Below are 12,111 nucleotides of genomic sequence, written 5' to 3' on the forward strand. Positions count from 1 at the left end.
CAACCTCTGTTGATGCGAAGCTGGGTCAGGAAACGCAGCACCAGCTCTGAAACTTTGCTGAGCCTCCCCGGAGACAATGTTCTGTCTCCTGCCTGTTTCCAAGAACTATGTCTAAAGCCTTAAGCACTGTCGCTCATTTTTGCATGGGTGCAATGAAAAACTTATCCCAGAACGGCATGATGGTGTCTCACTTTGCCTCTCTGCTGACCCAGATTTTCCAAGACACAATGAGAGTCAACTGAGCCAGCCTCTGGAAATACCCAAGGTGTTGGTTCATTAAGGATATAGAATTTGCTGTAGGGCAAGAAATTGTCATAGTTTATTGAAAGCAAAAGAAACAAAACCCTATCAACACCTTCTTTGCTGTTGCTCCTCAGAGGAGAGGCAGTAATACAGCACACTCCGCACCCTCTACTGAGATTTACAAGGCCCCTGCACTACAGCACATGCATGACTGGGAAGGAGAAAGGGAGAGGAGGAAAGAGAGGTGTAAGGAATACTGTTGTATCATTTATCAGTGTCCTTCAAAACTGTTCTCTCAACCCAAAAATCTCTTAGGTGCCCCTCAAGAAAATAGGGAAACCCATTTACAACATTTAGAAACCACACAAGCTAAATATCCTTCTAAAGGGATCCTAGACTTCTTATCACCATTAAAATTGCCACAGACACCATCATTTCCCACAAATCTCAGAGCTCTACTAGGCAGTAAGAGTACCTGCATTCAGAAGAGATTTCAGATGCCACCAGCACACTCTTGCGCCCAGCTCCTCACCTTTCTGTGGATGCACTCATGTGCGGTTGATCTGCTTCTGTTCCTCAAGGACTTGCCCAGGTCTTCCTTTCTTCAGAGAGACAGGTTTTATGAGTTTAGGAAGCATTACTTCAAAGCTTTCATATTTTACTAGAGTATTTTCCAGCCACAGCCACTGTGTTTTTGCTCTAGCTGTAACTAACAAACTAAATAAAGCTCTTTTCAGCAACGGAAAATTCATTGGCTCAGGAGAGCATGACATTCAGCAAGATTCCCCTTCCACTGGGATGCAGCACAAGGCTGGGAGCACATGAAAGCAAAAGCCCTTAACAGAAAAAAGCTCTGGAAATGTCAAAGTCCTGTACATGGTAGACTGCTCACAGTTATACAGCAAAGAAGGTGATAGGAGAACCAAGGCCATCAAATAAGTGACTGGCAGGTATTACAGCCCAATGCTGGAGATCTTTCTCTGGTCATTAAACCACGAGTCTGGGCCTGGATCTGGTGAAAGTTTGATATGGCATGTCAAATGCACTTGCTGCATTTTGGGACAAGAAAGAGGAACTCATGTCTCTAAATCTGCCAGCAGTAGGCTAGATGGCAAGGTGCTACCTGTGAGGACACAGCACCTGCATGGGGAGATGAGCTGGCAAAGCTAAAAGCAATCAGCTCAAGAAATTAAGGAAGAGACTTCTCTTCAGTTAAAGATAGACATTCTTTAGCTCAGTCTTTGCAAGAAATGGTACTGTGTCCCTGGCAAACTTTGTATTGACAAGACTGCTCCCACAGCTGTGTATCTTACCTTCAGCAGAGCTGCTTGGGCCAAAGCACCCTCTTCCACTGGACACACAAACATGTATTATCACTGGTAGAGTTGGCTGCACAAGTGAGGAGATGGTTTACCAAAGTTCACAATATTTGTGATGAGTATCTCAGAGATTCCCTCCACCAGATAACATGGACTTCATTCATCCACACATTGCTGTCTACAACTACCTGAGGGCAGGTTGTAGCCAGGTGGGGCTTGGTCTCCTCTCCCAGGCAACCAGCAACAGAACAAGGGGACACAGTCTCAAGTTATGCCAGGGGAAGCATAGGCTGGATGTTAGGAGGAAGTTGTTGGCAGAGAGAGTGATTGGCATTGGAATGGGCTGCCCAGGGAGGTGGTGGAGTCACCATCCCTGGAGGTGTTCAGGAAAAGCCTGGCTGAGGCACTCAGTGCCATGGTCTGGGTTGACTGGCTAGGGCTGGGTGCTAGATTGGACTGGATGATCTTGGAGGTCTCTTCCAACCTGCTTGATTCTGTGATTCTATGATTGTTTCAAATTACATACAGTCATTTAAGTGTTTAATTTTGATTTACACACCCTCCCCACCCCCTCCTAAGTATTTCATATTAGATTTAAAGCCAGTGGACTTGCACATGAACAAGATATCTCTGTTATCATCATATTCACAGGTAAAGTGCTTATCGCTGAAGTCTAATGTCACAATTTATATCCTGTCTGCTACCTCTCGTGCCTCAGTTTTGTGAAGGCTTGCTAAATGCAGTTTTCTCTCATTAGAAAAGCTCTTACTGCTCTGAGCTTCTTAAAAAACAAGTCCAGGACAACACAGAACAATAAACCAAAGACTCAGGCAGCAGAAGCTGCTGACCACCACTGAGAACCTTGATTATAGTCTCATTTTCATCATATCTGAGATCATCAAAACTTCTTAAGACTTTAACAGAAAGAGGTGAGAGGATAATTAAACCTTTGTTTATAGTGGTCTTACACCCCTTTGATGATGTGCTCCATTGCTTCTTTCAGTGGATGTAGCACATACGCAATATGTAGATTCTGGCATCATATATTTTTACACAGACTTAAAAAAAAACCCCTTCTGACCATAAAGAAAGGTGTTATGTCTGACAGGCTGTGACTTACATGACATGTTCTGGAGACCAACTCCCATTCCCATTGTTCTGGATGGCAAGAAGGGAAAGAAACCAACCAGTGGGGCACCACCACTCGTTTATTCCATTTTAAAACCAACACATTCTTCCAAAAATAATCCAAATCAGTGAATTGTCAATAGTTGTCCATTTGTGAAGGTTGCTTCTCTGTTCCTGCTCCTTCACGAGCTGCAGTAAGAAGGGATGGGCAGACTGCTTCCCATTAAGAAAAAGTGCTGCAGACACAGCTAGACTGCTGCTCTCTTTGTCCCACCTTACAGGCATAAGTTAAGCTAAAGATGTAACTACCCCATGAGTAGTAGATATAACACAAAGGGGATTTGCCTAAGATTGGATATGCTGGTCCATAGGGACCCTCTGCTTAGATTGCCCTAACTCTCTGGATGATGTCCTGCTTAGCCTATGGGCAGTCTAGAGTAAAGAGAAGGCAGAGAAAGCTTTCACCTACCCAGAGTATCTCCTCTTCCCCATGTGACTTCTTGGTTGTGCTTTAAAGACAAAAGTTTTCTGTGGAACCAGGACAGGAAATGTACCACCAAGCCCGTTCCTAACTGTAGAGGTGGACTAAAAGATGGAAGCTCAAATTATGACATGACAACAAAGGAACATCACTATGGACTTGCAGCACATTTCTCCCCCAAAAGCTCCAGTAAAAGTTGGTTTTCATGGTCAGATAGCAACAGCTCACTCAGCTCGGTGCATCCGAACTGGGATGATTTGATCCCGCACAGCCCGTGGAGATGATCACTCTGAACTTACTGGATTTCCACCTGGGCTCATCTAAGGCACTGCTAAATACATCATATTTATTTCATACATTTATCAGCTTGATACGCTAGAGGAGATCTCTCATTAAAATGCCTACACCCAAGATTTGGGTCAATCATGGTTAAATTTAACCAAGTGGAATGATCTGTACTGGCTCTGTTGGAGCCAACCTAAAACTGATTTTTGCCCAAGTGGAAAGCCAGCTGTTGTATGCATGCTCAGAAGTGGGCCTGAATTTCTTTTCCATTTCTTGCCATTCTATTACTACCTTATTAGTTAGTCTCTGCCTGTAGTGATGAAAAAAGGTATTTAGGTCGATGTGTTCTTTGTTAATTGCATTAGCCACGTGCCTAAGACTTAGGCTAACACTTTTCCCAGCACTGCCTTTGGCTATTAACATGTGGTCTTTAAATGTATTTCACTCTTAACAGTATACTTAATCTATCAGGTGAGATGGATAGAGTCTGTTTTAAGGAAACTAAGATGATCAGTGAAATGCTACTTACAAAATTAAGACCCCTTTTCACCAAGGAAACAGAAGCCATTTACATGTTGGTTTTCATACTGCGTCCTCAAAAGCGAAGAGAAGAATTATGTTTGTGTTCTGCCTATGAGGCCTATTTATACTCAGAATATGCTGTTGTGCTTTTTAATTGCTGCAGTACCATTTGGAACTTGACTTTAGAAGCAGGATCTTTTCACCTTGGAAAAAAACACCCCACTGTTGGCTTTTATCTTCCACGTTTGCAGTTTTTGCTTGTTTAATTAACTGCATTTTATCAGCATGATTTACCCTCACATGATATAGAAAGATCAGAAGTGTGTTCAGACTCACATGCATGTATGGATCTCCTGAAGCAAATTCAGCAAATGGACAACTGCTTCTGTCTTGGAAATGGAAAATTACTATATTAGTAGCATGACCAAGTCCATCAGAAGGAGCTTCTTTACTCTAACTAGGGACATCAAAATCAAAATACCTTTCAGAGGTCTATATTCAGTTGTGAAGAAAAATGCCTGCTCCCTGTTTATGCCCTGAACAGCATCGGATCCTACATACTAGCCATAATTCAGTTAGCCAGCTGATAATGAGTTACTGAACTCCAACAGAAGCAGAGGCTACAAGTTCCCATTAGCTAAGCTAAAGTTTTGAGTTTAACTTCATTCCCAAGTACATTCACTGCAGTTGGAAGAGGTAAATACCCTGAGACTATTCGCTAACTCTTCAGCCTTGAAAGATAATGTTGGTTCCAAATGCCTCAAGGTTAGGGCTCTGTGGAGTATCTGTGAGAGGACCTTGGCCCTTTCCCTTGTGCTATGCCCATCATCGCTCCATCCAGGCAGCTGTGGGATAGCGTTCCAGAAGTGCATTCCTCAGCTGGGCTGTGTGGATCTTGTCTCTGGTCTCCACGGTGCATGTGACCTGGGAAAAGAATTAGGAACATTGCTAACAGCATGGCAGCAATCTCAGACCAAGGCATTTCCAATGAAATGCTAAATGCACTCATAAAAGCAAAATGAACAGCTCAACATACAAGCTCTGGACTTCACTTCTGTTTACACAGCTAAGACAACTGACACTGCAGACATCTGGGGCTCTTACAGCCCTTTTCAATGGCCTTAAAACATTCCAACAGCCCTACTTTTTATTGCTTTCAGAGTTTAAAGGAGATAGACTGATCCTCTTCTGGCTTCTGGGCAAGTACTCATCTGCTGTTGGTTACGCTGAACTCATCTGTTTGCAGCTGCTTTTTTCCATTCACTGGTGTATGTACATGATGCTGCTGCCACCTCATCCATCTCTGACCCTCACCTCCTTTGACATGGTTCTGAGCAGTGTTTGCTCTACCCTTTTATACTTTCCTCTCCTCTCTCTTGGAGTTATCCCTCAGCCCTTTATTGTCTCTGCAGTATATCAGCTGGTCTCACCTACTCACACACCTTATTTTACTCTACTTTATTTTGATGGCTCATTGATTCACTTGGAGTTTTCTGTTATAGTTGTTCTGCTGCTAGATCAAACTAAGTCCAGGCAAACCTAATCCTGATAGTTGTATTTTTATTCCTCCCTTGCCTCTACAAGTATTACTGTCAATCCTGTCATGCCACCACTGAAGACAGTAACGTCCATGTAACTTTTACTCCTCTTTTCTACACACTCACACCTCTATGCCATCTTTTCAAAATATGGGCACTACCAAAGGTGAAGCACCAAAGTGCAGGTACAAAAGGGAAAAAATATACTTCATGAGTTTAGGTTACTGAGGGAAAAATACGCTTCATGGGTTTAGATTACTGACGTCCGCTGAGCCTGCTGGAATGACCACTGACGCTGAAAGTGCCATGTGAAGAGAAGAGACCTCACAGAAACATGGAAATCAAGCAAGGAAACAATCTCAACTGAGCCACTGTGCAATGACAAAGAGTTTATTGCGACAGGCAGAGAAGAGAGGAAAAGCTGGTCATGGTAATCTTAAGATTGAGAGATTAGAGACAGATGTTCTTATCAGTTTCTATTAAAAAAGCAGCTCTGATAAGGTAAAAGACAAAATTGTTTCTTCTAAAATGTGCTTGTGGCATTTGAGAACTTGTGTTTCTAGGAATGAGCTTAAAATAACAATGAACTTTCAGCAAAACTACTGATGGGAAGATAAAATACTGATTCTAGGTTACTATAACAGCTGTGAGCTTGCTTAATAAGAAAAAGAGCTATGGCCTCTTAACCATCCATTCTGAAGTACAAAACTATTGATGGGAAGACAAAATACTGATTCTAGGTTACTGTAACAGCTGTGAGCTTGCTTAATAACAAAAAGAGCTATGGCCTCTTAACTATCCATTCTGAAGTAAGCCACATTTCTGATCTCTTTCTGTAAATCTTTGCCCTATTCTTGTTTGTCTCACTGGAACACAAATTAGATGCTAATTTCTTTCTCCTGAAGAAAAAGGTGGGATTTAGTCTCAGGAGGACAGTCACAGAAGACAATAAATAATGAGGGATGGGAAGAGGAGAGAATACAAGTATATGAAGTAGCTAAAGGATATCTAGACACCAAAGTACCAAATACCCATTATTCATTCCCTGGTCCATGCAAAAATTCCTAAAGCTTTGCAGTCCTATCTTCAAGAGCACACATTCATCTCACACAGAGTCTGAAATAAAACAAACCAACCAACCACTCAACCTCTTTTCTTTTTCCTTTCACAGCAATCATGCCTGTTTTTACCTGAGCAAATCAATTGCTGCACTTGAAAGCAGGCTGCACTTGCCAGGGTCAGCTCTGACTGTCTGGCAACCAGCAGTTGCTCTGCCCTGGGAGCAAGCATGGGAATGCATTTTGGTGAACTGTCCTTCTCTTTGCCCTTTCCTATCTGCTTATGATTGAAGCAAGATGAACTTGGATAGATTTGAGCCAGAGAGCTTGTAAACAGTTTGGGTAAGTACTGCCTTTCTGTTCTGTGCGTGCACAGCGGCCAACGTGTGATATAGCCATTAACATGGTGTAGTGTATCACAGAAGGAATAACAACAGCAGCAGCAACAATAAATGAGTCCAGAAATTTACCTGATTTTTCACACTTGTCAAATAGAGGAAGAGAGAACATTTGATCACAGCAGGAGTTAACAGAGAATCACACTACAGTTAGAACAACTACAGATCTAAACAGTAAGGCAGGCAAGATTTGCCTTCCTTGCTTAGATGAAGCAAATTTACACTACACTTTTACCTTCACAGAACTCCTCTCTTTTATTTGCTTTGCCTGGAAAGTAGGATTTGCTTAAGTGTCCAATAAAGCAATCCTCCTATTCATGGAGAGGTATATGAGGATTATATTTATCTAGGATGAGCAGTCACCTAGGTACTAAATAGCTACAGAAGGTTGGGTACCTGCTGAGTAAATGCTCCAGATGGGTCTTATTTAAGAACAAAGGACAAATCCTATTGCCTGGTGTTTCTTACTTTGCAGGCAACATAAGCTGCAACAACTAGAGAAAGTGTTGCTTTTCAATCATCTGCCATTGGAATGGGCTGCCCAGGGAGGTGGTGGAGTCACCATCCCTGGAGCCGTTCAAGCAAAGCCTGGATAAGGCACTTGGTGCCATGGTCTAGTTGACTGGCTAGGGCTGGGTGCTAGGTTGGACTGGATGATCTTGGAGGTCTCTTCCAACCTGGTTGATTCTATGATTTGTTTCCAAGCCATAAGCCTTCAGTACTAGCCATAGGCTTTTTGATACAGCAGGGCTCTCACTGGCTGCAGGATGTTGTTTACACAGTAGACCCTTCTTTGCTGTGTAGGGAAAAACAAGACAAAACCAGCAACAACAAAAATTGAATTTATGTTATGTGTGTCTCTACTGCATAGTATGTCCTTGATGGGTAATAATAATAAATAATAATAATGATGATGTTAAAAAAGTATCTTATAGGACCATGAAAATAACCAGACAGATGGAACTTTTATTGTGTTTAGAATTCCAGTCTCTGTGGCAGGTAATTTAAAGATTTATTCCAACCTAAGGTTTAGTTTGCCTGATAGATTTTTGTTTCGTGGCAGGCCCACAAGTAATGGCAGTCATTATGGGTGAGACTTAAGGCGAAGGCCAACAAGGCTGATATCCTGGTTGGAGTCTGTTACAGACCACCCAACCAGGAAGAAGAGGTTGATTTATTACTCTTTAAGCAACTGGAGGCTGCCTCAAGATCACCTGCCTTTGTCTGGTGGGCGACTTTAACCTACCAGACATCTGCTGGGACTTAAACACTGCAGAGAAGAAGCAGCAGTCTTATGAATTTTACCTCATCACTAGAAATAATTGAGGGAGCAGGGCAAAGGCTGGGGTCAAAAATAAAGGAAAAACATTATTACAGATTGTTGCTCTGTGCAACACCAAAATCTAAATGCATAAATGAAGCTATTCTTAAAAATACATTTCATCTCCAAGAGAGGAGACTTCAGGAGTTCACAGAAGGAGGAAATGTGCAAAATTCTGTGCAGAATAATTTGGGTAACAGGATGGTCGCCTCTGCTCCCCTTTCATTGCAAGTCTCACATATCTTTTAGGTCTTATTTTCCTGGATATTAAAAACTATTTTGATGTCCTGCTCAAGTCCTTGATTCCTGATACCTCTAGCTTGTGTGTGCAAACAGGGGTATTGTGTGGATACGCTGAGCCACTGCCAGAGAGCAGCTGAAATGTGACTAGCATTGCTCAATCAAAAGATTTCAGTCTTTTATGCTTTTCCAGGCTTTATGTAAAGATAAACCATAACCAGCTGCTGCAATTCCTTATCCCCCTGACTCATCCACTGTAACTATGTACCTCATTAATCCTAGAAACAATATTCATCATCATCATCTTTTAAGCTGTTCATTGTAGAGATTCACATAACTTAATATTCATGATACATCGTGCCCAGAAAGAGTACATGTTTGTTTGCACAAGTGGAAATGAGAAATTGATATACTCTGGCTTCAGACTTTGCCTTCCTATTTAAAGAGCCAACAACTGGGCAACTCTATGAATTACTCAGTAATTCCCCAACGTAGGTTACTGCACACTGCAGATTATTTTGCAACAGCACAAACCCCAGTTTATGGTTTGGGAACCAGCTGACAGATAGTCCCCAAGGTCAGCGCAATGCAACGCTTGAGAAAGAGTGGAACAGCTGCCACAGCTGTCCCTTGGTTGTGCAACTTGAGCCCTTATCTTTTGGCTAACTCTTGCATTCAGGTCGATGAGCACGAGCACGAGCACCAACCATTTACTGTCACGTTACCTAAGTCAGATAATAATCCATCAGGTCCACCCCTAGCCTCACCAGACTCAGGCTCTTATTTCTACAACTAGGGCAGGCTATTCCGTACCAGGTCAGCCTGCTGTGGAATGTTGTTAAAGAAAATTACCAGAATCTTTTGGAGAGCATCAGAAAAAATGTATTGTGTTGGACTTCCCACTCCAAACATCTCTGTTTTGCCAAGGGACAATTGAAGTATGGAAATAGCACCTGCCTGGGTCATGCAGGAAATGCTTTAGGAGTGACAACCTCCTTCTCATAGCTGGACAGGTGCATGCTTTTTAAAAGTAGTGTTATTATTGAAAAAATCTGTTCTTACCAGTACAATGTCAAAAAGGTTTGGGGTTTTTTTTTTTAACTAGAAGCATATTCAAACATAAAGATTCCTTTTAGAAAGTCTTTACTACTTCATGCAATCAGACTATCAACGTGGACCTTCCCTTGGAACGTTCCATGTAAGTAAACACTAACACAGTGAGGCATTTCACTGAGAGGAAAAAAGTGCTCCATCTTCCTGCCTAGACTCCAAGTTCATCTCCTTTGGAAATTAATGAGTTAATCTAAAAGGATGAATTAACACTGGGATGACAGCCTTGATAGGACTGATTTCATGGTTCAAATAAGCCCCTACACTTATCACTCTTTTCTGTCAAACACTTAATCTATACCCACAGTCAAAAGTACGTACAAAGGGAGTGGGTATAGCTGTAATACCCTTCTTATTATTGCCACTCATTCAACACATGATCATTTTGGTTCCTCATCTAAATTGAATGTGCTGTGATTTACACTGATGAGAATCATATAAAAGTCTTTGCAGGACTGCTTTAGCAATAAATGTTTTGCTAAAGGAGGGCTTTGGTTCTTACAAGCAACAAAGAGAAGAAGCTAAATCTCACCACCCCCACCACCCCAGTTACTACCTTTACTATGAAAATATGTACATTTTTCTATATCTGATTAGAGCAAATTCATTTTGATGCTGATGGATAAGTTCAAAATTGTACTTAGTTTGGCTGATCAGGTGTTAATTCTCCCCAGACCATCTTCCTAGTGCTGTAGCTGGGTGTTGGTAACAGCACTGTGTTGGCTACTGTTAAGCCAAACACCCAGGCTGTGCTTTTCCAGCATTCCCCCACCCCAAGGCTATGCTAAGGGGTGGGCAAGATCTTGGGAGGGGACACAACTGGGCCAGCTGACCCAAACTGACCAAAGGGATATTCTATGCCATAAGACATCAGCTCAGGTACAAAAGCTAAGTGAACGAAGGAAGTGTTGGGACATTAATTGATGCTGTCTGTCCTCCGGAACAACTGCTGTGGGTATTAAAGCCCTGCTTCCCCAGGGTGACCCAGCATTGCCTGCTTGATGTGAAGCAGGGGATAACATCTGTGTTTGCTCCTACTTCCTTGCACAGCCTTTGTTTGGCTTTTCATTTCATTAAATTTCTTCTATCTTGTATTTTCCCCTCTCCCCTGTCCAAGAAAGGGAGTGATAGAGTGGCTTTGGTGGGCACCTGGCCCCTAGCCAGAGCCAAACCACCACAAATATTCTACCTTTTTTGGTTACCTATGTCTTAGTTCTCAAAGAAAATCTTCACAATTCACTAGATGTCACAAGACAGAGCAGCCTCTGAAGTCACTAAGGTCTATATCTGAATAACTCCTTGGTACTTCCCATCTAATTATCCAATAGCCTGTCCCGGGATGATTAGAGGCCATCATGCAAATCCAACATCCAATTAAATTATTCAGGAAGACAAATTCCTCCCTTCAACCCTCTCATTGTATAACACTGTCAGATTCTTCAAGTGGCCAGTCAGTGAAAATATGCAGTCATTATCATGTGGTGCTTCTTCACTCAAGGACTCTATTTACTTCATACTCATAAAATTGCCTCACTGGGAGAGGCTGCAACAGCAATGGAAATTTGTTCTAATATTCTCAATCAAATACTAAGAGAGTGGATTTAGTTTAATTTTACTAGCAAAAATGACATCACCTCATTAAAATCTCATTGAAAAGATTAGAGGAGTCACAGGGTTTGTCAAAGGCAGCCTATGGTAGAAAGGTTTTTTTGGACATAAGTTGGTCACTGAATCAGCAGGACCTCATGCAGTGACAGGTTCTCAAGTTACCCAAACCAGTAAGCCAGCCTGTTGCAATGGCAAAATGCACAACAGTGTAGTTTTATCAGTAGATACCTGAGGGAACTGATAATGATGTGTTCAGAAAGACATCAGTGAACTTCACTGCAGTCCTTTGCTCCAGTCACTTTTAATCTCTTCTTCACATCCACAAGTGAAAATACTGAGCAGGTTTTTACATCCCAGTGGGCAATTAGATTTAAATGCCAAAAGGGAAGAACTTGTTTACTCAATAGCATTACCGAACTCCAGCTATCAGCCTGTTTAGCAAAGATACCTACTTGGATTTCCACATCTGATTTCACAAACTAAGTCAGCTTGGACTCAAACAGCAGTAGCATGAAGTCAGTAGAACCACACCTTTGCCAAACCAGTTGAAAGAGATGTGCCATGAGACAAATGATCCTTTTAAGAGCTGCCATTAAATGATTAGACCTCCTCACTGTTACTCTATCAAGTGTTCCACAACTCAAGAAGGATTTTGTTCTCTGCTCTTTGTGGATAAAGTGCAAAACTGAGGCCCTAAATAAAATGGAAAATTCCTTAAGGTTAAAGGGTGTTCTCCACACTGCTTTAAGGCAAATTGATCCTGGATAATTACAGCCAGCCTACCTAGCTGGCTCTTCAAGATTTGGACGGATGCTGCAGCTTGCTCACCACCTCCAGCACTCCACCACGCACGTAAGGAA

General features: G+C 42.1%; 1 protein-coding gene across 3 annotated transcripts in view; it reads right to left on the reverse strand.

The window, feature by feature from the left end:
- Positions 1–2,752: 2,752 nt before the first annotated feature.
- The window catches only part of LOC135176365 (L-threonine ammonia-lyase-like), a 51,185-nt gene continuing 41,826 nt past the window's right edge, over positions 2,753–12,111 (reverse strand). For all 3 annotated transcript variants that reach the window (XM_064145430.1, XM_064145429.1, XM_064145431.1), the window contains one exon: positions 2,753–4,902. In XM_064145430.1, coding sequence (XP_064001500.1) covers positions 4,804–4,902 — 99 coding nt within the window. In that variant the 3' untranslated portion in view covers positions 2,753–4,803. The remainder of the gene's footprint in view (positions 4,903–12,111) is intronic.

Source organism: Pogoniulus pusillus, chromosome 6 (assembly GCF_015220805.1).
Source record: "Pogoniulus pusillus isolate bPogPus1 chromosome 6, bPogPus1.pri, whole genome shotgun sequence".
In the NCBI taxonomy this organism is placed as follows: domain Eukaryota; kingdom Metazoa; phylum Chordata; class Aves; order Piciformes; family Lybiidae; genus Pogoniulus; species Pogoniulus pusillus.